The 27,456-nt window shown below is 37.0% G+C and overlaps 2 protein-coding genes across 2 annotated transcripts in view; one reads left to right on the forward strand and one right to left on the reverse strand.

Moving 5' to 3' along the window:
• LOC114307270 (putative disease resistance protein At4g19060) overlaps positions 1–27,456 on the forward strand; it is a 211,780-nt gene that overhangs the window by 60,794 nt on the left and 123,530 nt on the right. The window lies entirely within an intron of this gene.
• Positions 14,901–16,271, reverse strand: LOC145819444 (uncharacterized). Its single transcript, XM_082913439.1, has 2 exons — positions 15,672–16,271; positions 14,901–15,569 (listed from the first exon to the last, which is right to left on the reverse strand). The coding sequence occupies exons 1-2, from the start codon at positions 16,269–16,271 to the stop codon at positions 14,901–14,903; spliced, it is 1,269 nt and encodes a 422-aa protein (XP_082769565.1).

Here is a 27,456-nt window from a genome sequence, read left to right on the forward strand (position 1 = left end):
GTGTATATCAGCCAAGTGAGAATTAGAGAGGGAGTTTAATTGAGTAGTGCTCCTATACAACAAGCCCCACTAAGTCACAATATACTAGTAGAGAGTAATTGGGCACCCATTTTACCAACTTAATCAACTTAATCTGGTCCAAATCAATTTTTCAATTAAATTTCACCGTAGGCTCTAAAATTTATGCCAAACACAATGGCGTAATCAATTTTGGGTTCTGTGGCCGATAAGGCCCTCAATTTAATTTCCAAAGCAGGCTATTCGAACAGGTATTCCTACGATGAACTGATAAAACTTCAAAATCATAGATATATATATATATATATATATTCACATAATGGCACACAAAATCATGCTAAACACATACCCATAAACAAATTAAGGGCCAATTAGCATAATACAGAACAGGGGTATCACAGGCAAGATGAGGGTATGCATCGATTTTCAAAAGCTAAATTTGGCAACTCCAAAAGATAAATACCCCATGCCTATAGTGGATCTACTAGTAAACAGTTCAGCAAGGCATGGGATTTTGTCTATGATGGATGGGCATTGTGGTTAGAACCATATCTGCATTGTAGAGGAGGATGTCCACAAGACAACATTTAGGTGTCCTAGGAATATTGGCACCTTCGAATGGGTAAAAATACCATTTGGTCTAAAGAATGTTGGGGCAACATAGTAGAGGGCAATGAATTCTATCTTTCATGATCTTATTGGAGGATACCTGGAGTGTTACATTGATGATATTGTTGTAAAATCCCAATCTATAGAGGAGCACTTGGTTCACTTGGTAACAGCTTTCGAAAGAATGAGAAAGTTCAAGTTAAAGCTTAATCCTCTCAAATGTGCTTTTGGTGTATCAACTGGAAACTTCTTGGGCTATGTAGTACACAAGAGGGGAATACAGATTGATCAGAATAAAGACAAAGCCATCATTGAGGCCAAGCCTCCATCAAGTAAGAAAGAAGTACAAACGTTCCTTAGACAGGTTAATTTTCTTCGAAGATTTATTTCTAACACTGCAGGGAAAACTAAAGTATTTTCTTCTTTATTAAAGTTGAAAGATAGAGAAGAGTTTGTGTGGACAACAGAGCATCAAACTACTTTCGAAGGAATTAAAGCCTACTTGGCCAAGCCTCCAGTGATGATGCCACCAAAGAGCGGCAAGCCTTTGAAGTTATACATTGCTACAGTAAAAGATTCATTAGGAGTTTTCCTAGCCCAGGACAATGAAGAAGGCAAGGAAAAAGTAGTTTATTACCTTAGTAGATTTTTAAATTCTTGTGAATGTAAATACTCAGCTGTAGAAAAACTGTGCCTTGCATTGTACTTTGCAGCAATAAAATTAAGATATTATCTTTTGCCTATTGTTGTCTTGGTAATTGCAACCACAGACTTGGTTAAGTATATGTTATCTAGACCAATGTTGAGAGGAAGAATTGACAAATGGATATTAGCTTTGTCAGAGTTTCATCTAGAATATGTTCCCTAAAAGGCAATAAAAGGGCAAGTTTTGGCTAACTTCTTGGCAGATCATCCATGTCAAATAGAAAGCCAAGAAATAATGGATCTTGGTATGATCAATATTAAGCCATGATAGATGTGGTTCGACGGATCAAAGGCCAATGGTTTAATTGGAATTGGTGTTGTAATTAAGTCACCACAGGGGGTAGAAACCACACATGGTTTCAAGGTTGATGAAATTACTTGTTCCAATAATCAAGCTGAATATGAAGCCTTAATAATAGGACTGGAAATGTTTATTTGATTACGAGCTCATGCAGTTGATATCTTTGGAGATTCTCAATTGGTAGTCAACCAAGTGAAAGGAATTTTCAAATGTCAAAGTGCAAGCATGTTACCATATTATGTTGTTACATTACACTTGCTTTCTCAATTTCAGATAGCAAATGTGACTTATATCCCAAGGTTCATGAATAACAAAGCCAATGATGTAGCTCAGAAGGCTTCGAATTTCAGAAGGAGGGATGACACTCAATTGAACATAAGTCAAGCAACATATCAAAAGTTAATACCGCCTTTAGATAAAAGGAATGTGGTGTTAGAAGTTAATCATAATGGCTTACAGGATCAAGATTGGAGGCATCCAATCATGTAGTCCTTAACTGGCCCATCTTCGAAGTCCAGCAGAAAGATTAAATTACAGTCTATACAATACATAGTGTATGGTAATGCTCTTTACAAAAGAGGAGCATATGGGTTGTTACTGGAATGTCTAGGGCCGAAAAAGGCATTGGCAGCCATGGCTGAAGTCTATGAAGGCATTTGTGGTACCCATCAGCTTGGTGTGAAAATGAGGTGATTGCTTCAAAGGCATTCCTACTATTGGCCAACTATCCTTAAAGATTGTATAGAGTATGCTAAAGGGTGCCAGGCATGCCAAAAGCATGGCATAATACGACATGTACCAATAACTGATCTGCCTATAGTTGTGAAGCCTTGGCTATTTAGAGGTTGGGCCATGGATATGATAGGAAAAATACATCCACCCTCTTCGAAGCATCATTGTTTTATCCTAGTGGCCACAGATTACTTCACTAAGTGGGTTGAAGCTAAACCATATGAGGCTTTAGATCAAACTTAAGTTATTAGATTTATTAAAGATCTGATTCACAGATTTGGCATCCCACAGACCATAACTATAGATAATGAGACGGTATTTGATGGAAAGATGGTAAAATCTTTCACAGCAGAATTTGGAATTAGTCTTATCAATTCCACCCTTATTATGCACAAGCAAATGGTCATGCAGAATCATCCAACAAGTCCTTGAAAAAAGAAATACAAAAAGTTGTGGAAGATAATCCAAGGGATTGGCATAACTTGTTGTTAGATGTATTATGGGCTTATAGGACTTCTCCAAAATCAAGTACTGGAGTCACTCCTTATGCTTTGGTATATGGGCATGATGCAGTGTTGCCTGTAGAGATTAACATTAGGTCTTTAAAGGTGAAATGCCAGGACTAGTTAACTTCTGAGCAATATCATCAAAGCATGTTCTTGGAATTAGAGAATATAGATGAAGCTAGAATTTTGGCATTAAACAATATTCTGTTCCAAAAGACAAAAGCAGCCAAAAGCTATAGTAAGAAGGTTAAACATATTAGCTTTGATGAAGGTGATTTGGTGTGGAAAACAATACGTCCATTAGGAATTAAAAGCCATAAGTTTGGCAAATGGTCACCTAATTGGGAAGTACCATGTCAAATTCATAGAGTCTTGCCTGGGGGAGCATACCATTTGAGAAATTTGAATGGATATGTGCATCCTAAGAAAATTAATGGCAAGTATTTGAAACCTTATTATCCAACGGTGTGGAAAACACAAGGAGTGTAGAAAATGATAAACAAGAGAAGCATGAAAACACTTAAACAATCAATAAGAATTTCATTTCATAAAGAGTTAAGTACATGTAGCCATAGATTGGCCCAAAAATCAGTACAATACTTTAGTTGTTCCCTTATAATTGATTCTCTACTCCTAAGGGATGGGAACAACTGAATGGCTGTAGCCATGTCTTGCCTACAGTTAGCTAGCCCTTGATTGGTGATCTGTAGCTTTGTAGTAGTTCGATCCAAGGCTAAGTTAATAGCTGCTAACTCCTCTTCTAATTGAGCCTTTTTCTCCAAGAGTTAAGTGCAAAACTAAAAAGCAGAAGAATGTTGTCCCTTCAATTTAGATATCTCAGTATGTATATGGGAGACAAATTCCTTTTCTTTCAATAGCTTCTCTTCTGCAGCTTTAGCAATGTGGCAGATGTTAACATAGAAATCTATGGTAGCTGCTGTCTAAGACAAATGGCTTGAAATGGCCATATTGGACAGTTCAATGACTTTGCAGCATTGGAGGAAACCATTCTTAAGTATGGGTCTTTGTAAGGCTTCAAATACGATCCTTGAAAATGATGTTAGCAATTCCAAACAAGTGTCTAAGTCCAATGGAGGCAAAAAAGCTCTACTGATGGTTGATGAGCCCTCAAAAATTTCCAAAAGAGAGTCAGCGAGGGCTAATGGTTCAACTTCACTACTAGCTGCTGGAGTGGTTGAAGGTGTGTCAAAAAGGCTACCTAATCGGGCTTCAAAAATGTCCATCTCTTCCACTGGCATTAAAGGTGCAGAGAGGTCTAAAAGAGATGGTTGCATAGTGTAGACACCCCATTTTTTACGGCCCTTCAAGACTTGGATGTTCTTGTAGGTACATCCGATGACGATCTGATTGCTCGCCAAGCGCTCAAAGTCCTCAACGGAACACCACAGGTTTGAGCATTTCAAACCCTACATCCATTTTGTCTCTTTTTTGGACCATGTCCTGGCACTACAAGAAAATACACTTTTGGTGACTAATGTTTTAGTCGCCAAAAGCATTGATTTTAGTCGCCGAAGTGCTTCCCCGACCAAAAATTTTGGTCGCTAGCTTTGTCGTGGGTACATTGTCGGTGAAGGTTTTTTTTAGTCGCCAAAAGTCCAACAAAAATGGCGACTAATATTTTAGTAGGCAAAAGTAGCAGGTATTAGCGACTAAAAGTGGCTTAGTCGCTGATGAGTGACATTGGCGACTAACATATTAGTCGCCCAAAGGGTACATCAATTCATTTAACTCACATCTTCAGTTACTAAATCTTTTGTGGCCAAAAATTCAAATATCTACGGCGACCAAATTAGTAGTCGCCAAAAGTGTTTTTTTATCTACTAAATTTTTAGTCGCATAAAGGTTTATTCTTCTTTAGCTACTACACAGTTTAGTCGCCTATAACATATAATTATGTTTTGGCGACTAAATATTTAGTCGCCAAAAGTATTTTGAGTTTTAGCTACTAAACAATTAGTCGCCAAAACTATTTTCAATTTGTTTTGGCTACTAAATATTTAGTTGCCAAAAGTGTTTTGAGTTTTAGCTACTAAACAATTTGTCACCAAAACTGTTTTCAATTTGTTTTGGCTACTAAATATTTAGTCGCCAAAAGATTTATTTTTTTTGGCTACCAATTGTTTTGTCACCAAAAACGTCATTTTTTATCTTTGTTTTGTTTTTTTCATTTTAATAATTTTTTCATAACTTGTATGTATTCATCGCAACTTGTAATAGGTATACAAACAAATCAATATATATATTATCACCTATTCCGTAATGCATGTTTCACTTACAACCATCAAACAAAAAAGAACACCTTACAATGTAAACTTCTATACAAACCAACTAATATATTCCAAATACAAATAATAACGTCATACATTCCAAATATGTTACCAAAACAATGTCCTCTATAAACGAAACATTTTTACTATATTATGCATTGTAATAACCATTTGGCATGGTACAAATTACCATGGTAATATGTACCACGACAAAAGGTAGTCTATATATACCACCAGAGCAATTAATACAAGTTCCAAAAATACTATGTACCCCGCCAAAAATTATATATACGATTCATCCAAATTCCACACAAAAAGTAGAGGACAACCAAAAACTTCCTAAATTTGCAAAACTGTGAATTATCTTCCGGACAAAAAAATAGAAGATCCACATGTCAATGCCAAAAGCCATCTACACAACAAAAATTACACCCATTAGTTCCATTATAAACAAAAATTTTCAACAAAAGTTACAACCATCTACAAAACACAAATTGCAAGGATGTCAATTGTAATTGAAATTGTATTTAAATATAGTTTGAATTTGGGAAGTAATGGTTAAAATTTTTTAACTATTGAAACTAGGACACATAAAATGAGAAGGAGAGAGGATTATAAAATTTTGTAAATCAGTTTACAACACTTCGTATTTCAGCTTTCACCATCATATGTGCACGCTCTTTCACACTCCAACCCCAACATGGTGCTCACTTGGTCTTATAGAAAATCTAAGATCTAAATCTCCACAATGACAATATGTGAAAATGTGGAAAGGTATGTACTGTGTACAATATTGTATTAGAATAAAACTTACTGCACTTGGAAACTCAATGCAAAGGTATGTACTGTGTAACATTTACGTTGGCTTATAGAACAAAGTCTACTTAAATGTGTTGGTATTGTCAAAATCTTGGCAAGCATGATCGAAAGTCACAAATAGGTTACAATTCAGATGGGTTCGGTTGAGTTGAGAGTTTATTCAAGTTCAGTGTAAAGTGTAAAGAAATTTCCCAAGTCAGGCATGAGCCCCAAGTCAAGTTTAGTCTAAAGTGTAAACATATATATATATTTTATTCATAAAACTAAATATATAGAGATGCTTATAGAACATATATATTTATAAGCTGTAATATATAAGCTTTAATATATATTTATAAGCTTTCTGGCATTTGTCACGGCAACTCCCAACGTACGCGTGCTAATTACGTCCCATCTGACCCCACAGGTCCTATTTGACATGAGGGAGCTACCCGTGGCATCCATATAGTGCTTCGGGGGGTGCTTTGAATTTTCGGCCCCGAAAGGCTTTTTTTGGCTAAGTTTATGGCTTTTTTCACGCCAACTCCCAACGTACACGTACTGTTTTCATCTTATCTATTCCCACAGGTCCTATTTGACACAAGGAAGATACCCGTGCTATCCCTACAGTGGTTCGGGGGCTGCTTTCAATTTTCGACCCTCAAAGGCCTTTTTTGGCTAAGTTTATGGCGTTTTTCACGCCAACTCCCAATGTATGCATGCTAGTTACGTCCCATATGTCCCCACAAATCCTATTTGACAATAGGAAGCTACCCGTGCCATCCCTATAGTGGTTCGGGGGCTGCTTTCAATTTTCAACCCTCGAAGGCCTTTTTCAGCTAAGTTTACGGCGTTTTTCACGCCAACTCCCAACGTATACGTGCTAATTACGTCCCGTATGTCCCCACAGGTCCTATTTGATGCAAGGAAGCTACCCGTGCCATCTCTATAATGGTTCGGGGGCTGCTTTCAATTTTCGGCCCTCGAAGGCCTTTTTCGGCTAAGTTTACGGCGTTTTGGTAAGACAACAAATAACCTAGGAGATCTAATATTAACTGAACTAATATATTTTTCCAATATGACAATAATAAAGCTCATAATTGGAACAACAGATTCAACACGGTCGATAGGGGGAAAAAGACCAAGAATTATTTTGATTACAACCCAAATAAAATCATGATTCAATGTTGAGAACTCCTAATGCACAATGAGGCTTTCATTAATTTATTTCATGTATTAGCATCCTTTTTAGGCAACATAAATTACAATTTTATAGTGGAATTATTGAGACGTGGCAAACAAAATACTTGTGCAATGTAAATATTGTTAAACAATTCGATTTATAACAACTATAATTATTGTCCAGTAACAAACCCCAAAACTCTATAAACAATGACTAGGTTCCTTGTACATAGAAGCGTTAAAAAAATATATACCGATTGACTCGACTAAAACCTTCTGAATTTTTCTAACTTAAAAATTCAGATAACATTTTAGTTTTCTACAAATTCGGTTTTCAATTCGGTTTTATTGTTAACACTAAAACCGACCAATTCTTTTTTGTACCTTTAAGAAGTATTAGCGGGGAGAGGAATATCACATCAGACTGTAAAAGAGGTAAGTAGGAAGTAGGTGTTGGGCAGATTGCCTTAACTTTTTGTATTCGAAATCATAATGCCAAAATTGCCCAAGGGCATGACGGCAATTTACACCACATACCCTTCAATATGCATAACTAGGACAACCCAAGCCGTAGTCTATTTGGGAAAAAAATACTCTAACGGTGTCAACAAAATAATGCAATTTTGGGAACCTTAATATTTCAATTGGATGGGGCTCCTAATATAGTAACTGCCCTCATATTCATAGGCTCATCGTACCCAAGTTTGGGAAACTTAATATTTCATTGAAATCATGTGGTTACCTTATGGAAATCAAATTACGGTCCTTTGTGTAATGTATTGAAACACTAGGTCGTCCGCTGCAAAGTCTACTCACATTATGCCTCAAAACCTATTCGAAGCACATAACAAAAAAAAATTTGCATAGCAACTTTAGAAAACAATTCTATGCCAATATGATCCATAAAATTATGTTTACCGAATAGTAGGATGACCATCTGAACCCTGCAAGAGGGTTGTGAGCCATGACACCACGTCGTTCAGATGATTGAGTTGTACTTGTTGTGCCTCTCGTGCTTTTTTTTCTTCTTCGACTTGTTTCATCAGCTCCTCTCTTTCCCTTATAATTTCCTCCTGGTCTCTTTGGCGCTCCTCTTTCTCCTTAAATAGCTCCTCATGATCTCTTTGACGCTCCTCACGAAGAACCTCCAGTTCCACTCTCATTGACTCCATATGTTTATCACATTCTTGTGCCGCACTAGAAGCTGTGGAAGAGGGTTGTGGGCCTATCCCACATCCATGGAAGTATTTTTTTTTTTTTTTGCCCCGAGCACTTGCCTTGATAGTTCTTCGTGGGTCAATGGCAACACCGCATCAGTGGCTACGACTTGTAGATTCACCATATCATCCTGTTATGGCAAAAAAACAATAAAGTCAAGATGGCATAAGGAATTGAAAACAACTTTACTAATTGATATGCAACAAAATTGGTTTCAACATTTAATACTCACATGTAGCTCACCATATTTGGGGTCAATCCAGTCTCCCATCTTCTTGGACTTGTGTGATTTCTTATAAAATTCAGGAAAATCTTTATCTCCATCCTCATTTGCCTATTAGGTTTGAAAAAATTCCATTGATGAAGTAGTACAAAGTAATATTCAAAATGAAGAAGAATCAATCATCCATTACATTACTAAATTAACAACTTCTCACCATAAGCGACATTGCTATAGGAAATGATCGCGATCCACTTGTATGATTATAGGGGAGCATACCCCTATTTGCTTTACCAGCTTTAGAGCGTTTCTAACAAGAAAAAAAAATCAAAATTACAAAAAAAAAAAAAAAAGAATTAGTAAAGAATTTTTACATATTAACACATAAATTAATTTCAAGAATGGGGTTTCTAATTAATTTGTTACCAAGTGAGATTCGTCTTTCCAAGCAACATCAATTAGATATTTCCAGTCCTCCTAGCTCACTCCACTAGGCAGATGACTATAGGGGTCATCAACACCCTTTTCCTCAAGTTCGAGGAACTCTTGCTTTAGATTGTATGTCCAATCCTTGTATAGCAAATATGTCTTTCTATCGAGGATTTCTTGAGCTTGCTCATCATTATCAAAATCATCGCCGATAACAAACTTGTCCTACAAACATAATAAGAGAATTAGTACATCAATTAATTTAAGCAATTACAAATAACATAATAAAGACATTATGGCAAGATGAATCTCATACTAGCATGGCTTGGACGACCGCATCTTTGGTACTTTGATAGATTTTTCTCCATGACTTCACGCTCTAAAGAGGGCACAACCGTCTAATTTGCAATCCCAACTCATTCGTCGCTAGGGTGGCATTCCCTCCTGTGATTGCGTTCAACACCCGATTGACATACACATGTAATTTCTCTCCTTTTTTCCTAGCTATTTTTTTCTGCACTCCTTTGCCTGATGTAGGTCCTCATACACGAGTTGGCCTTTTTCGCCCTGGTACAAAAGGGGAAGCAAGTCACAAATTACAAACATTGCTAATGAAAGATGTGAGAGTACTGGTTGCTGCTTCATTGAAAAAAAAAAAAGAAAAGAAACACATATAAACTTGTTATGTAGGCCTGGTACAGTATAAAAAAAACACATTAAAAATTTCGGTCAAATTCATTAAAAAGCTTCAAATTTTCAAAAAAGAAAAAAAAAAAAAATCACATCGGAGGTGTTACCAATGAAGAATGACAAGTCACAGTTCTCTAACCATTAAATTAGTAAATAGCCAATACCCCAAATTTTCTAGAATTTCCCCTCCATGGAAATGAAGCAATGAACAAACAGTATACTTCATATAGAAGCCTGTTTTTTGAAGCCTTTGTAAACAAAAAAAAAAGCATTGTAATAGCAAAGACAATAAGTGACTATCAAACTAATACTATTAATTATAAGTGTATAGCCCTTGGTTTCTTTTAAGTTTAGAACTCAACTAAATCAATGAACTTTATCTAGAACATAATTTACATATTTGAATTTTAAATACTTCAAGCATAATAAAGCTATAATATCACCTCAACCAACTATAGGCCAACCAAAGATTACATGTGTAGCCTTTGTTAAACTTGAGATAAAAATCTGATTCTCTTTCCTTTCTTGGTTTCAGCAGCCAAAAAAATTGACGGTATATTGGTATTTAGATGAGAAAGCAGTTATATTTCTGCTCCAACACCACAAATATGTTTTACCCTGATTTTTTTTTTTTTTTTTTTTGTTATCCATGTTAGTTTTGCAAAGAATAGTAGACTTCTATCATTAATGTTACTATTAAATGTAAAAGTAGTCGTTACTATCTCAAATTAAGAGCAGTTGAAGACGAGGATAGAATGATGAAACATATACAGGAGTGGAAGGAATCTCTATTGAGTCTTGCCAATTGTGAAGTCCTACTAAAATCAATGCTTTTAGCTTTGCTAAACTACGTAGTGTCCTGTTTCAAGCTCCAAACTACATTAACAAAGAAGCTGACTTCTACAATTCCAAGTTTCTGGTGGGTGGAAAATCGGAGGAGAGAAAGATTCATTGACTCAATTGGAGGAAGCCGAGTAAAGGGCTGTTTAAAGGTAAATATTTTCCAAACTCCTCATTTTGGCAAGAAAAAGCTGGAAGTTAGAGTTCTTGGGCATGGTGCAATATGATTTGGGCTAGGGACCTCCTTCAGAAGGGCTGGCGTTAGAGCTTGTGAAATGGGATGAACATTCGACTGTGGTTAGATCCATTGTTTCCCCGTAAGTCTACCTTCAGGATTATTTCCCAACCACCCCCAAATTGTTCAGTACATATGGTTGCAGACCTCATTGATGTTAATATTAATACACATGGGTGGAAGGTGGAGACAATTGGAAAAGCATGCACAATTGATCCTTTCCTTACCAATCACTATCTCCAACAAAATGAATTAAAGGGTTGGGCACTATAGGCAGGATGGATCTTATACGATTAGCTCTGGACACTGTTTAGCTGGGGCAACTGCCTGTTGGCTGCTGCTTCTGTTGTAGCTGATTTGAAGCTTGTTTGTTTTTGTTTTTGTTTGTTGTATAAGTGTCCTTGTTATGTGTAAAGTAATGTTTTTTTTTTCTTTGTTTTTCTTTCTCTTTATGGGGTTTTCATTGCCTTAAAGACCTGACTTATGCACACCAAAAAAAAGAAAAAAAAAATTGTAAACAACTAAGTTCAATGCTCTTACCCACGCCACCTGGCTGCGTCTCCTCCACCACTATTTGTGTATCATCTGGTGGCTGCGTCTCATCACAGAACGTCAATGGGGTGCCAATCTCTGGTGGACATGCTTTAGAGGCTGATAATACATTGCCACTTGTTGCTCTCTTTCGCCGCCTGTCTTGATTCCAGGAACCATGGTACCTACATAAAAAAATAACAAACATACATAAGTAATAAACGTCACATACATCATTTACATACATTTGCATAAACCTCGCACACGTCATTTACATACATTTCCATAAACCTCACATACATAAATGTCCAAACATCATTGGATGTTTAAATGTCATTATTTTTTTGACAACCAATCATAGTTGGACTCTTGTATTTGTAGTTTCTAATAAAGTAAGATTGGTAGTATGTATAGAATTATTCAAAAAGAAAGACCTAACTTCAAGTTTATAAAAATTAAAAAGTAAAAAAAAATCACACAACGAAAATTAAGCAACCAGCAGATTAACCATGAATACCAATAGAAAAAAATAAGTAGAGCAGCATGACTACCAACAGATTGAGCAACCAAAAAAAAAAAAGTCAAGCATGAATACCAACAGATTAACAACCAACAGATTAGCAACCAACACAACATCCCAACTTAGCCAATCAACCATCCTACCATTAGCTACCACCTACGCATAGCAGTCAAGCATCAAATAGCCAAATTGGGAAAAAACAGCAGCAAACTCTCCAAGTCAGCAACCAGAGACAGAGCAGATGAGTAAATCTGCCACAAATTGTGGGAAAATCTGCCAAATGGGACAGCAGACTGAATGGAAAATCTAACTTGACTATGAATTTGATTTTCAATTTTCGACCAAAGTTCATAGAAATCATAGAGGAAATTAATTACAAGGGTATTAAGTTCATAGAATATGAATGTACTTGGGAAATTGGGGTCCAAACAAGAAGAAGAAGAATAAAAAGAAGAAGAAGAAGAAGAAGAAGAAAAAAGACATAATTAGTCTACTCACATTTAAAGCTAATTTACTGAATAACCAAGAGCATAATTTCAAATTCAAATTACAAGGTTCATCAATTTAAGAAGTTGAACATTGCACAAAATTAAGGAATTGTACATAACAAACTAACAACGTAATACAAGAAGAACAAACACCGTATTCTTAATTGCCCCCATTACATCAACAAAACAAGCCGGACAAAAAAACAAAGTTCATCAACAATGTATTTAGAGAACACATAACGTAATTTTACAACAAAGTGAGTTAAAACTCTAGGTCAGTATCTGTATCAAAATCACTTTCTATCTCATCTTCTTATTCGTCATCACCCGCGATTGTTAGTTCATCATCGTCATCACAGATGAAAGCATCATCCATAACACCCTTGAGTTGTACACGCTTTTTGGACTGAGAAATTTCCATTGAAATAATTTCAGGTTTAATATCATCCCGACGCAAAACAACATCATCATCAATAGGCTCAATTGGTACTATAGTAGTGGTTTCATCTTCTTGCAACACTTCATCAAATTTTGGCACATCCAGCTCTGGCACATCCCAAATTCATCGATGTTGAAACTTTTGTACGACTCACCAATTTGGCCCTAACTTCGTATCATGAACATAAAAAACTTATTGAACTTGGCTTGGGAACACAAACGCGTCATCTTTATACCATCGACTTCTTACATCAACAGTTGTCACATGTGGTTCGACACGCAAAGTTCAACTACTACCGGTGTTATACCATTCACATTGGAACAAAACAACCTGATGTCCAAACAAATATGTCAGTTCCCACACTTTACAAAGGTAGCCATAGAACGTTATCAATTGGCCTTGGTGGTTACCTTCCACTACCAACCCACTATTTTGACATTTACGACGGTTATCACGGTCGATAGTATAGAATCGAACGCCATTAGAAATGCATCCCGAATATGTGTTCACTAAGGCATTAGGTTCATTGGCTAATGACCACATCTCATCGGTTGCTTCGGGAGACTTTTGATTTCGCAATTGGTTCATCTACACAAGAAAGTATGTTATGTTAATTCAAACTTAGAATAATGTAACGCTATCTGCAGACTATATAGTAACGAGTTTTAGCTTACGCGATCTTTGAACCATTTAGGAAATTCTTTGCATTATCGCGTTGCAATGTTGCATGAACTTCCATATGTTTGTTGCAACACGAGCTTGTGTTCCCTAGTTAATACAATGTAATTCATAAGTAATTTGAATAATGAAGACTTTAAAAAATAAAAACCATGTAGAAAATGTATGTTGCATAGATGATGAGGAATCATACTCTAGATATTCATCCACTTCCAAACTATTGTGTAGGACAAACCAATGAGCCAATTCGCAGTCAGCTACGGACACATCAATTGCCCTTGGGAGTTGACCAAAAGGACAAACATTTTGAGTGAAAATCGCCAACCCCGGGCCATTGTCACCCTCATCGTAGTTCTTTTATTCCCGGTTAAACATCGTTTCAACTCCATCCAAATACATTGAACACAACATCATATACTCTTTCGATATGTAGCCCTCCGCAATGGAACCTTCTGGCCGAGCTTTATTGCCCACAAATCCTTTAAGAAGTCCAAGCATCCTACATGTAAACATCAGCCTGATCGTTAGTATGATCATATCGAACAATATTTAAATGAAAAAAGCACCCCCATCGTAGTTATACCTCTCAATAGGATACATCCATCAATATTGCACAGGCCCTCCAAGCATAGCCTCATAAAGCAAATGAATTGCTAAGTGGACCATGACATCAAAAAAAGCAGGAGGAAAAATATTCTCAAGCTTACAAAGCATAAATACGATTTGTTCTTGCAATTTCTCCAAATCAGTCACCCTCAATGTCTTTGAGCACAATTATTTGAAAAAAGTTCCCAACTCAAACAATGTGGTCCCAATCTCGGTAGGAAGGTATCCTCGCATCCCAATGGGAAGAAGTCATTGTACAAGGACATGACAGCCATGACTCTTGAGGCCAACTAACTTACCACCATTCGCGGTGACACAATTGGATACATTTGCCGCATAGCCGTCAGGATACTTAATCGATTTCAAGAAATCAGAAAACCCTTGTCTCTCTGCTGGGGACAATGTGTACAATGTCGGAGGCTTCTCGAAAGAGGAATTCGCATGCCTTATCAAGTGTAACTCCTTTCGTATTTGCATGTCCTCCAGACCCAAACGTGCTTTGTCCGTGTCCTTGTTCTTGCCATCTATGCTCAATAGTGTCCCAAGCAGATTGTCACATATATTCTTCTCTATGTGCATGACATCAAGGTTATGTCGAAGCTTAAGTGTTTTCCAATAGGGTAGGTCGAACAAAATGCTTCTTTTTGTCCAGTTCAGAGTTGGATTTTCAGTCTTTTGTCTTTTTTGGTTGGTTAGATGCTTTCCATACGGCCTGTACGTCCCCAAATTAATTTGCTCCAGTATTTGTTCTCCCAATAACTCCACAGGTTTGGATCGATTCTCAATTTCACTGTTAAATAGCTTACTTCTTCGCCAATTATGGTTCTTAGGTAAGTACCACTAAGCACCTATATACCCTATCTTACTTCACAAACTCTGAGATGAAGCATCCATGTTACAATTAGGGCAAGCCAAATAACCTTTTGTACTCCAACCAGATAATGAACCATATGCAGGAAAGTCATTGATGGTCCACATGACTGCTGCATGTATTGTAAATATTTGGCCGTTTGAGGCATCATATGTTTGCACACCATGCTCCCACGGATTAGTTAACTCTTCTACTAATGGTTGCAAGTAAACATCGATGTCACTTCCAGGTGCGGATCGTCTAGGAATAAGCAATGACATCATGACAAATGGATCTTTCATACACTTCCATGGGGGTAGATTGTAAGGCATTAAGATTACGGGCCGCATGCTATACAATGTACTCATATTTCTGAATAGATTGAAACCATCTGTGGAAAGCCCTAGCCTTACATTCTGAGGATCCGCAGAGAACGTAGGATGCAGCCTATCAAAGTCCATCCATGCCTCACCATCAGCTAGATGTCGGAATACTCCATCATCCACATGCTTATCTTTGTGCCATCTTATATATGCGGCTGTTTTTTTCGACATGTACAATCTCTTCAACCTCAGTGTCAAAGGAAAGTACCTCAATATTTTGTGTGAAATTTTTTTACCCGTCTTGTCGTTCAACTTGTATCTAGACTCCGTACATGTAGGGAAATTCTCCAATGTGGCGTTGTCCTTCCAAAATAGAGTACAATCATTCTTGCATGCATGAATGGCCTCATATCCCAAACCCAATTCACGTAAGAACTTTTTCGCTTCATAAAGGGTCCATGGAACAGTTTCATCACACTTTGGTAGAATGTCTTTGAAAACTTGTATAACCATATCGAAAGATTTGTTGCTCCATTTATTGTACACCTTCACATGAAGCATCTTAATTACGAAGGACAAGATGGAGAACTTTTCACACTCTAGATATACTTTGCGTTGAGCATCATCGAACAACTTCATGAACTTCAACAAATTGTGCCTCTCCGAACTAGTACGTTCTTCATCGATATGATCATCCATGAGACCACTCATGTAAATCTCTTCTAACATTGTAGGAAGTTCACCCACATTTTCATGATTGGTTGTCATTCCAGATCTGTTGCTTTCAGTATCATCGTTTCGCATAGTAGGATGATCACGAAACATGGGAACATGTTCCCCATGGTGCACCCAAGTTCGATAAGAACATGCAATTCCTCTTCGAATCAAGTGCAACCGTACAACTTGTCGACTAAATTTTGTGTCGGTCAAGCAATCAACACAAGGACAATGGATTTCATCCTGCGACCCTAAATTCTTCGTAGCGAACTCAATAAATGACTGAACACCTTCTAGATACTCTTTACTTTTTAGCCTATCTTTTATCATCATCCAACTCTTGTCCATTATTGGAACAGTACACATCAAGCAAAGATGAACCTGGGAATGGACGGTAACTTGGAAAAATACTCTGTAATGGAAGAGAGCTTAAGTAAGTTTAAGGGTTCGATTAGCATTGCTTTTTGAAGTGAACGAAATAGTAATAACAGATCGGGATGTTTTGCCTATTTGTCAATTGCATATAGTTGGCTAATTTCACTAGTAACTTGGCATGTATTCATATGCTAATGTGACATACATGAACAATTCTATGTGAAGTCATCTTAGAGAGAGACATATAATTGTAACCAAGTTTAAAGAGAAATTAAATTTGATATTCAATATAGATTAGACTTTAATAGATCTCAGCAAATACATTTTGTGAACATAAATTTTATGAAAATCAGATGGGTAAACCAAAAGTAATGAAATTTTAAAGTTTTGAAACATTGAAAAAAATAAAGTAATTGCTTTATACATTAATTTGGTTGTTATGCACAAATCACAAAGAACAAAGACCCAAAAAAAATCCAGTTGGTGCGACTCCCATTGAAGATGCAATCAGCAGATGCTCTTTTCCATATGTGAAACTAACACCTCCAAATATTAGTGTATTCAATACTATTTTTATGCACTATTCACAAATAGGAGTGTCTTCAAGACTCTTTTAAGCATTACGCACTAGTTGTAGTGTATTCAATACTACACAAAGTACAAGTCATGTGAGTATAGTGTAGTAGATGACCATTGGCTATTTGCTGCTTGCATATTTGGGTCTAAAGCTATGAAAAATATATAATATTTTTTAATTAGTACACGTTTATGTGTTTTGAAGGTAGCTTGAAGATGTTAGATTGTTGAAAGGGTCTAATTGTGTGCATAATATGTCAATAGACTATGATTTGGGATATTTTTTCTTCTTTTCATTAGAGAAGAGTGTTAATCAAGTTGACAACAATTATATTTCAACTATAATTATATTTTGTATTGTTCATATACTAAAAAAGTGTGTGAACATATTTATTTTCATATTACAAAATATTTAATTTAATTGCATGGATTGATTGTTCCTTCTAAGTAATATTCCAAATATATACCCTTAATATGATTCTTCAATTCTATATTAATTAATAAGGGCATTTGCTAGTCTTGGTGCAAGATTAATTTATATTTAACAAACATTATGCTAATTTCTATATATTTGCTCCAATCAATAGAAAAATAATTTTAAAATTCATGAAAAATATTACATGAAACAAACTATTAACTTAAAATAGTTAAAAAGTCAACAAAATCTAATATTCAATTACTAAAATCCAAAATTCAAACCCAACAACTACTACTAATTACATTCTAAATTTGGTGTAGAATGTTCAAATGTCATATATTTACATTGATTACCACCCCTTTATGAGTTCTCTACTTTCTGATGACTTTCGTGTTCTTGCAGTAAGGGCATTTTGGTGTACAGCAGAGATGGCTCAAGCCTATTGAGGGCCTAGACGAAAAAAATCTAGTTAGAATATGGTTTGTTGGCTACACCAGATTATCCTCTGTTGTTTCTATGGAGTTGCAAAGGTTTGCACTAGAAAGATGTGAGAGTATTTAGGCGATTGATTAATCACACTTTCTAATCCTAATTTCTTATGTTTTGGCCACAGATTTCTCAACTCAGGCTGACTTTTAAAGAAATTATTTTCAACAATAAACCACAGTGTAAACCTCAAGTTTTTCGTAGTGTGTTTGTTGATTGGTCATCAGCACGCCGTCATGGGGTATGTGTTCATCATTCTAGTTTCTCCTAGTCCTCTTTTTACTCTATTTTCCCCTTGGTTATTCAAATCCTTTAAATTATTCTGAAAAAAGAAAACAGAAAACAGGGTAGGAGCATGTTGATATAATTACATTTTACAACAAAATATTTATTCCTGCAATAAAGCCACTACTGGTAAAGCTTGCCCCTGTTGGAACAGCTCAAAAAAATCGGCATTCAGAAACTAACAATGGCACTGATGGTATACGTTGTTTTTTTTATTCCCCCCCTTGTTGGTTGCTTTTTTATTTGATTTTTTTTTATTGATATCTTGCTTTTACAAGTAGGTCAATGACCTGGATCACCTACGATATCACCATTTCCAAGTCTTCCTGATATGTCTCCAAAAAAAGTATATGCAATACATAATGTATATGTTTCTCCGTTGCGGTCATCGAAGGTAGTTGTTTATTTTTTGAATTTTATTCGTATGTAATCAAACTTCTGCATTCTATTTCCTTTGACATTGGATTTCGTCGAACTTGGACACAAAAAGCTTGACAACATTTGTAACCATTCTTTCAATCACGACTTTTTACATATTAGAGTCTTATAATCACTTTTTAAAATCATTTCTTCTTTCATGGGGTTAATTTAGTACTTGAGTTGCCCATACCTTTTAAATTCATTGCTCTCTTTAACTATTTAGTTAATTTTCACATGTTCATTGATTCCTTGTTAGTATGTATTTACAATTTTGTAAATCATTTTGGTTTCTATTCCCTAGGATCCACATCAAGGTTTTCCATTTAAATATTCAAAGAATTCAGTTATTTTTGCTTGTAATTTTTTGTAATATGTTTCCAACGTCTTTCCATAATTTTAGTTCATGACATTATATTGTTAAGCCATGCTGAGGGGAGAAGAAAATGTTTTGTTAACTGATAATCCTGGGGACACAACAACAATTTGTATTTTGAATTTTATTAAGAAGACCCTCGTAAGCAAATGATTCATGGCATAGGAAGTATATCTTGAATACATTTATGTGAAGGCATTGTTGGGTAATCAACAAGATGTGGTTTGGGATGTGTGGTAGTTCATAGGATCCTAAGGCAAATTGTTTGTGGTTCTCTCTCAAACGATTTATGCCTACATTATTAAAGGCATTAGAGTATGCAACTGAAGCTAATTAAATGGACACACTCCCATAATGATATTTGAAGAGTCAGGGGCATATATAATACACAAATCTGGGCCACTCCCTCCTAATCTGGGCCATTCACTTAATCTGAATTTTGATGAAGTTGATGTTGGGTTGGTTAGTGACTCTTTAGTGGCCAACAGCCTCTGCCTTCAGAATGGGAGTTATCATCATCAGGTGTACCTGTGAAATCTGAGCGACTAGACGCCTAGTTTTTTTAATGGTTGCCACTACTTTGAATGTAAACCTTAGTTATATCCTCTGTTTAGTTTTTTTGTTATTTTATTTTTATTTTTCCATATACTACTACTAAATCCATAGTGGATGAGATGGGGTATTGAATGAGTAGCAGGTTATAGTAGGATGGCCACCACTACCTCGTCCAAGTGCTGCTAGTGTATGTAAAAATTGTAGATGTTTAAAAAAGATTGGGGCTCTCAAACATTTTTTATAATGTAGTTGTAATTTTTTGATGATATAATTTTTATTTTACATTTTTAAGATATCTAACGTTCACAATCAAAATAATTATGATGAAGAGGCATTTTTTTTTTCTGTTTTGATAGAGAGAAGTAAAGAGGTGTAGTGTAGGATGGAACTATTTTTGTATCCACTGAAAGCATGTTTGCCCTCTTTCACATTTGTCAAGAGTTTAAGATTAATGATAAAGTGTCTTGTTTGATAATTTAAGATGTAACCATTTTCATATATTTATAGAGATATATAAAACCAAACAAATTAAGGAACTTAATTTCCCCAATAAGTGCCTTACAAACACCTACAATGGATCTTATACTTCCTTGTTTGATTTTCATTATCAACGAAGACATCAAATTTAACCAACTAATAAATTATTTTTTCTATTACTCTAAATTTTAGTGTTTGATTACATTCGAAACATATATTGTTCTAAATGGTGGGAACAACATGAATAGGATTTTAATCATCAGAGCAAACAAAAAAAAAAATTTATAAGCAAATTAGACTGAAATTTTTTTCAAAGAAAAGGTACCTTAAATCTCCAAAAAGCACAGCATAAGGGAACTGGATTGTCACTTTAAACTCCTTTGCTTACTTAGATTACAGAGGCTTTCTCCTTGTGGTCTCAGGTCCTCTCACTAACACACAAAGCAAGCTAAAGCATTAATTAGATTTCTCACCTATGCATGCATATATGTATATAGGGTTAGTTTGGAATATTCCTAAAATAGAGGCACATTTGGTCATATAGTTCAACAATCCAAAATCGAGAATCAGAAATCCACAATCCAAAATTTCAACCAAACCCATTCACGAAATTAGAAAAAAGCCCTAAAAAATTGTTTACGAAATCAATAGAAAATGAAAGAAAAAAAAAAACATATAAAAACCCTACAGAAACCGTGAGACACGGGGATAGGAGAGACAATAAGAAAGAGATACAAACAGACAGACCCAGATCGACAGAGAGGGAGAGAGACGAGAGACAAATACCTGTAATCAGTGGTGGGGCTGATTTGTAGTGGTTATGGTGGCGAGCGCCGGTGGCCAGCGATGGTGATGATCGGCAGTGAGGTTTGGTATTGATCGCTCTATATGTTGGTGTGTGAGACAAAACAGAACAAAAATGTGTGTGTATGTAATATATATACTGGGCGCCAATATTAATGAGTTTCCCTCTAAAAAAAATTCGAAGCTGTAGTGACTAAATGATTATTTGTCGCCAAATATCCTTAACAGCGACTAAAAATTGGTCGCTAAATGCATCCTATTTGGCTACTAATTTCAAATTTTTGTTGGCAATGTTTAATATACAACGACTAACTTAGTTTTGGTCGCCAAAAATTCATCAAAAATGCACCTATTTTTTGGCGACAAAATTTTTTTCTTGCAAAATGGTGGCAAACAACGACTAAAACTAAGTTTGGTCACCAATAAGACTATATGGCGACTAAATTAATTTAGTAGCTAAAAAGATTAAACGAATGCCGACTAAATCAGGTTTTTAGTTGCCCAATATTCTGTTTTTGGCGACTAAAATTGTTTTGGTCGCCAATTTTAGTCACCAAATGTGCAGTTTGTTGTAGTGTGGTCTTTATCCCCTGTAGTTTTTGGTGGCCTTTCGGCCATCTATGGAGGCTGCCAGCCAGGGCTTCTGGTCTGCCGACCATTGATGTGCCTTGCCGGCCATCACTGATGGCCGATTGGCCACCAGTGTTTTCTGTAGATATTTTGTGCCAGCTGGTTACACAGATGCTTACATCTGTCCACACGTGGAGGGCCGGATCTCCTTGTATAGAATTCATGTTTTCTACATATAGGGACCCCCTCTCTCATGTTTTGAGGTTGGAAGATTGAAGACTCAATTTTTTTCTCTCTCTCTCTCTCTCTTGCATTTCTCTACACCATTGCCCACTTACATTACACTTTTGCATATCAAACCTTAACCAAAAGTGATCACCTTTGAGCTGAGGTTGTTTGAGGCCCTCTTGGAGCTCTACAAGTTATTTTTGACTTGAATTGTTGCTTGGAATCACCCTTCTCTTCAAGAGGTATAATACTAGCCTTTTAAGCTTGCTTTGCTTGTTTGTTTTTCCATCTTTTTCCTACTATTGTGGGCTATTTTTGAGCTATAAAAAACTTTATTTTCATGGGCTGAAATTAGTGTTTTTGGCCATTAAAGGTTAGAGGGTGGTTCTTCCCTCTTTATTCCTTGTTGTTAGGGCCTTTGCACTCTTGTTTCTCATTTTTAAAACCACCTTTTTTTGGACCTTTAACCACTGAATTTCAGAGTATTTTTATTAGCAAAAAAACTTGTTTTGAAGTCCAAAATTGGAGGGATTAGCCTCCCCTCCTTGTGTCTTGTTTGCATGCTTAGTTATCTTTATATGTTAGCATGTTTTTCTAACTTAACTTAGCTCAAGTCCAGCATGTTTTAGCCTCTGAAATAGCCTGTTTTAGCTCTATTTTGGGCTGGTTAATTCATTTGAGTCTTGTTGTGCATGGTTGTAGTATAATAGTCTTCACAAGTTGGTGTTTTAAGATCTTAGACACCTCTTGTTTGAGTTGATGGCATCTTTTGGTGTTGTTTTTCACTCCATTTCAGCACCATAAACTCTGCAAACTCCCTCTTTGCTTCACTCTTTCATTTTCTTTTGAGGGTTGTTTCAAGCTTGGAATCCTTTAAGCTTGAGGTTGAGGTCATGCTTAATGGTTTAATCCTCTTTGAGGGTTCATTATCAACGGCATGATCTCTCTCTTGCCTTACATTATCCCTTGGTTGACACTTCTTTCATCTTAGAAGACACTCACCAATGGACAAATTGATTAAAGAATGGTTTGGTAACTAAAATATGTAAACAAAATTGCCAAGTAAAAGTGACATGATAAGCATTCATTTGTGTTGCATTACATGTGTTCAAATCGGACGTTGATTTGCACATAAGGAAAATGGGACATTTCATAGTGATAAAATGTGTCACTTTCCTAGGTCTCCGTTGCCCTTGATCATGTATGATGGGGTGATGGTTTTTGAGTGTCTTGTTTTGCATTCATTGAGCTTTCATTCCTTGAAACACAAGCCATCATGTAATGAAATTGCTTTGATTAGTGGTTTGTGGTTTAAAGTTCACAATTCCTTGGATTTGTCCATAAAAAGGAGAGGTGAATTGTGCAGACAATTCTTGAAAAAACCCTCTTTTTGCTCTATTTGTATTCTGCTACAGCACGGTGATCTAGTGCATCAGTGGTCGGCAGGCCACCATCCATGGCCGGCAATGCACTATTGATGGCCGGTAGGCCACCTTCTTGGCCAACAAAGGGCCGGCAATATTCATCCATGGCCAGTAGGCCACTAATATAAACTTCAGCAGATTTTGGTAAGGTAGAGCAGAAAGTTTATGGAAATGTTCAACTCTGCAAATAGAGGCTTTCGAGAACAAAACGAAGGTCATTTCGGGCGGAAACCGAGCATACGCATCTTCCACTTCCCGGGACGGAGTAATGGCAGCATAGTTCGGAATGTTAATTGCTTAGTTTCCTTGTGTTGCAAATTAATTAGTTAATCTAGTTAATTCTTTCAAGTGTTGTAATAATAATTAGCCAATTAGTTTAGCTTCTTATTTTGCTTTGTAATTATTAGTCTAATTAGCTTAATTAGCTTAGCCCTAATTAGTTGCTAGTTAGTTACCTTTATTCATTCGGATCCTCCTTCGCAAGGGCATAATGTTGTAATAAGTGTGCGTGAGTGCGTGTATGTCTTCCAACCCCATGTCTTCCTCTCTTTTACTTAATCGCTTTTGATGGTTAGATTAGGGACATGTTTCAATTGGCATACCTTATGCTTGCATCCATTCATTTGTATTGCATGCACCGAGGCTCGGCGCATCATTCAAACTGCATTGTCATTTCAAATATCTTCTTTGAATACATGTTTAATCGCATGTTATCAAATTGCTTCATATGCCATGCTTAGTAGCCGAGCCTATTAAATTGTAGTCATTGCATGTGTTGCATTAGACATTTGACATAGTTAGGGATTATATATATTTTTCTAACTCATATTTTCTTAGCTTGGAGTACTAGGTGAGTTTTTATGCTTTAGCATACTCGCATGAATATGAATGTTTCCATGATTAGCATGCTTGCCATGAGGCTATGTGCTTAAATACTAAATTGCTTGAATGCCTGTGGATGAAGGCTTGTTGTTTGAATTGGAACGATTCAACAAATGTGCATTTTAAGCCCACTATGTTTGGTGGCAAATCTGCAAACTTTAAGCCCACTTGAGGTGGCAAATTCAAACCATTTTCGCAAAAACAAACATGAGTTGAATTGTTCCAAATTAAGCAAACTAGTCTATACTTGATTGTGCGCATCACATAGTAAAGCTAGCTTAATAACCAGAACAAGAACGCATAATGTTTATAAAATATCATATCAAGATTAGTAAAGGCCGATCTTTGATCGAGCGAGCGGGGGTGCTCAATTCATGACCTTCCCCTCTCGTACCTAAGTTCCCAAGCCGAAGTAACTTTGGTGATGACGGACACGGGACCTTTGGCACGAGTTATGGGTTTCCTAAATTTTTTCGAAAATAAAATATTTACGTGGCGACTCTATATCTGGCAAAGTAATCCAATTTTGGCATTTTTTATCCTAAAATCAATTTTCCAAAACGATTTGTTGGATTTGGACTCTTTGGTGTTTATCAATTTTACATTGCACTTGTGAGATTAGATTCAGAACCACGGGAGTCCGAACTCCGAGCTTCCGAAAAGGGGCACGAAAAAGGCGAGCTACACATAGGGATAGGAGAAGAGATTGAAGTGTCCTTGGTAGTGTCTATAGTCTTGGCCACCAGCAGATCAAGAGAAGAGGGACTAAAGCTAGATGGTGGTGGTGGACAAGAAATTGGTAAGCTACCAGTATCTTCTCTAGGAGCACCAGCTATCACTGATGAGGTGACAACTAGGGCCTTCTTAGGGAATAAAGGGGCAGCCAGGATTGTAGAAAGAGTAAATTGGGCTGAGGTAAAGGTTAGATGAGGAAGATATGGAGTTAAGCCCAGGGATAAAGATATAGGAATGCATTGCCTCAAAAAAGGTATGAAAAGTGTAGAACCAAGAAGTGGAAGTATTGCCGAATGGGCTCTACACTTAAAGGCACTTTAGTGTTGATTTTGTTCCTCCTTTTGGAGGTTGCTTCTAATGGTCTTTCAACTTCAGATAAGGCTGAAGACACCATTGTTGAAGAAAGATGTGGGGTAACTGTTACTGCAAGACAAGAAATAAAAGTAATGGTAAGTTTTATTGCTAAAAACTTGGGAAAGGAAATTATTAGAGAAACTAAAGGGAATTACCAGCCTCGAAAGTAGTAGTAATGGTTGGTGAACTGTGAAGGGTATAATGTTTGGCAGTTTGTTGCCTCCTTTCAACTTCCCTCTGGAGTGTGTCAGTAGCAGCAGCTTTATTCTGTAATATTTGTTGCTGCCTCCTCTTCTTAGATCTCTAGAAGACCACTAATTCCTTAGATTGCTCCCTCTCTACTGCCTTGGCAGCTGCTTGATGAGTAGGGTCATGAATGAGATCAAAGGGGGAGACTGTTATTTTCTTCCTTCTTTTAAGTGTTGTTTCTTCAGGTACTTCCTCTTCCTCAGGATCAAGCACAAGTTTTCTTCTCTTCTATTGTTGTTATTATTGTTTGTCTTTAAGAGTGTTTAGGGCTTGAGCCCTTTGAGAAGAGTCTTCCTGTGAGGTTCCTGCACCAAAGAAAAGTTATAAGCAAGGCATCATAAAGAGAAAAGAAACAGAAATAGAGCAGCAGTGCAAACCTTTTTTTGAAGTAGCCCTAGTGACCCTAAAAGGAGGTGATAAAACAACAAGAGTTGAGATAGTATGGGCAGTAGAGACAGTAACAGTGGTCCCAGTCTTTTGGGTTTTGGCTTAAGAGGGCACATCTAGTCCCACTAGCAGATCTTTGGAAGGTATTGCCAAGAGCACCTCCATATTGGTTGTCCACCAACTTTGAAATTTTTTCAAAGCTGTGCCATGTTTTCCATCTGCTATTCCTGAATGGTTTACCGGAGGCTTGCTTAGAAAAAGCTTGCCAAAAGGCTGACCGGTTGCGAGCTCTGCCACGATGGGAACACAACCCTTGGATCTTGACTATCACAATATTGTTTGATCCTCCTTTCACTTCTTTGTGTTAGGTGTGAGAGATAAATTAGGTAGTCTTGTTGAGGTACCCTTTTTGACCAATCGGCCTAGTTGCATATTGAAAGCCATAGAGACTGTTTCAAACTAGGACAAGTTGCTCACCCGAATACAGGATTGTGTGAAACACTTTGTTTGAATAGCTAACCCTTGTTCCTGACGAAACTAGGACAGGGTAACCCTACCCCATTATAGGGGTGTTTTGGCTCTCACTTAACTATTATGTGCTTTTAGAGTGAAACTCTACAGGAATGTATGTATCAGTTACAAGTTTGGGCATCAATTTTAGGGCAAAAATCAATGTTGAGTGCAGTTCTCCAGCTTATGAATACAACTGCGTGATGTTGGTATCTGAGCCGAGGTGCTGTGCGGTTTCTGATTTTTGTTTTCTTTTGCTTTATTTCTTTTTGCAAGGTAGTTTTTCATCATTGCTTCGGACGATTCTATTACCCCTCAAGCACTTTGGACCCGTGTAAGAAAGATTTGCAGATCCGGGGATCTTGTTAAGGGACAGCCAGTGTTTGTTTCACTCCCACTGGTTACTAGACGAAAGAGGATCAGGCAGAATTCGCCAATCCAGCAGTCACCTTTTGCTTCACCTATGCCCAGTCAAGCCTAGTCTTCTATTTCTACACCAAAAAGAGAGTATTCACCAGTTCTAATAGCCTAGCATCCCCTAGTCAGGATGGAAAATATGTTTCGTCAGCTCTAGCAGACCATTGAGACTATGCAGCAAGATACTGCCCGTCAAGTTGAGGTCACAGCCCGCTAAGCAGAAGTGATAGATAGGCTTCAGCAATAGCAACCACAACCAACAGTAGCCTCTGCATCCCATGCACCCCCAGCGGGTATTCCGGCACCCGGGGTCACAGTCAATGTCCAAGAGAATATGGGCATTCCGACAAATCCGATCCCACCTCAAACCTCCAAGGCACCAGTTTACCAAATGGAGGCGCCATTTGAATTCGAGGTTAACCCTACTGTATTGAAAGTCAAGAAGATAGAAAAGTTTTTCAAGCGAGCACCGGGCGTGAATTCAATCCCTGACATTGAGGATGAATACGTAGACTCTGCAGTGACTCTATCGAGCAGATTCAAGATGCCGCATATAGACCAGTTCTACAGTTTCGGGGATCCTATGGTCCATCTATGGTTATTCTCTGATATCTTACGACCAATGGGTCTCACTAGACTTCAAAAGCTGTCGCTTTTTGGCCGGACCCTGTCGGGTATAGCGGCCATTTGGTATGCCAAACTCGAGGACTCTGTAAAAAGAAGTTCGAAGGAAATGCCTGAGGCCTTCATCGCGCAGTACTCCTACAATATCCAGATCGAGGTCACTACCCCATAATCTTGAAGTGACCCGTCAGGAGCCAAAGAAGGGCTTCTTGGACTTTGTGACTCGATGGAGGGCTAAGGCCTTTATGATGACTATTAGGCCGTCTGAAAATGACCAAATCAGAATGGTGGTCCGTAACTTGCAAGGGAGATTATTATAGAAGCTGATAGTCTTGCCTTTGTTTACATTTGCTGAGCTCCATAAGATAAGGGTTCAAATTGAGG

Source organism: Camellia sinensis, chromosome 2 (assembly GCF_055761805.1).
Source record: "Camellia sinensis isolate YWXY chromosome 2, ASM5576180v1, whole genome shotgun sequence".
NCBI classification, from domain to species: Eukaryota; Viridiplantae; Streptophyta; class Magnoliopsida; order Ericales; family Theaceae; genus Camellia; species Camellia sinensis.

Excerpts from the sequence above, each read along its gene's own strand:
- LOC145819444 (XM_082913439.1), bottom strand. The coding sequence starts at position 16,271 with ATGGACAAGAGTTGGATGATGATAAAAGATAGGCTAAAAAGTAAAGAG. Across the intron at positions 15,570-15,671 it reads TACCAAAGTGTGATGAAACT|GACAACGCCACATTGGAGAA; the intron begins GTTCCATGGACC and ends CTATTTTGGAAG.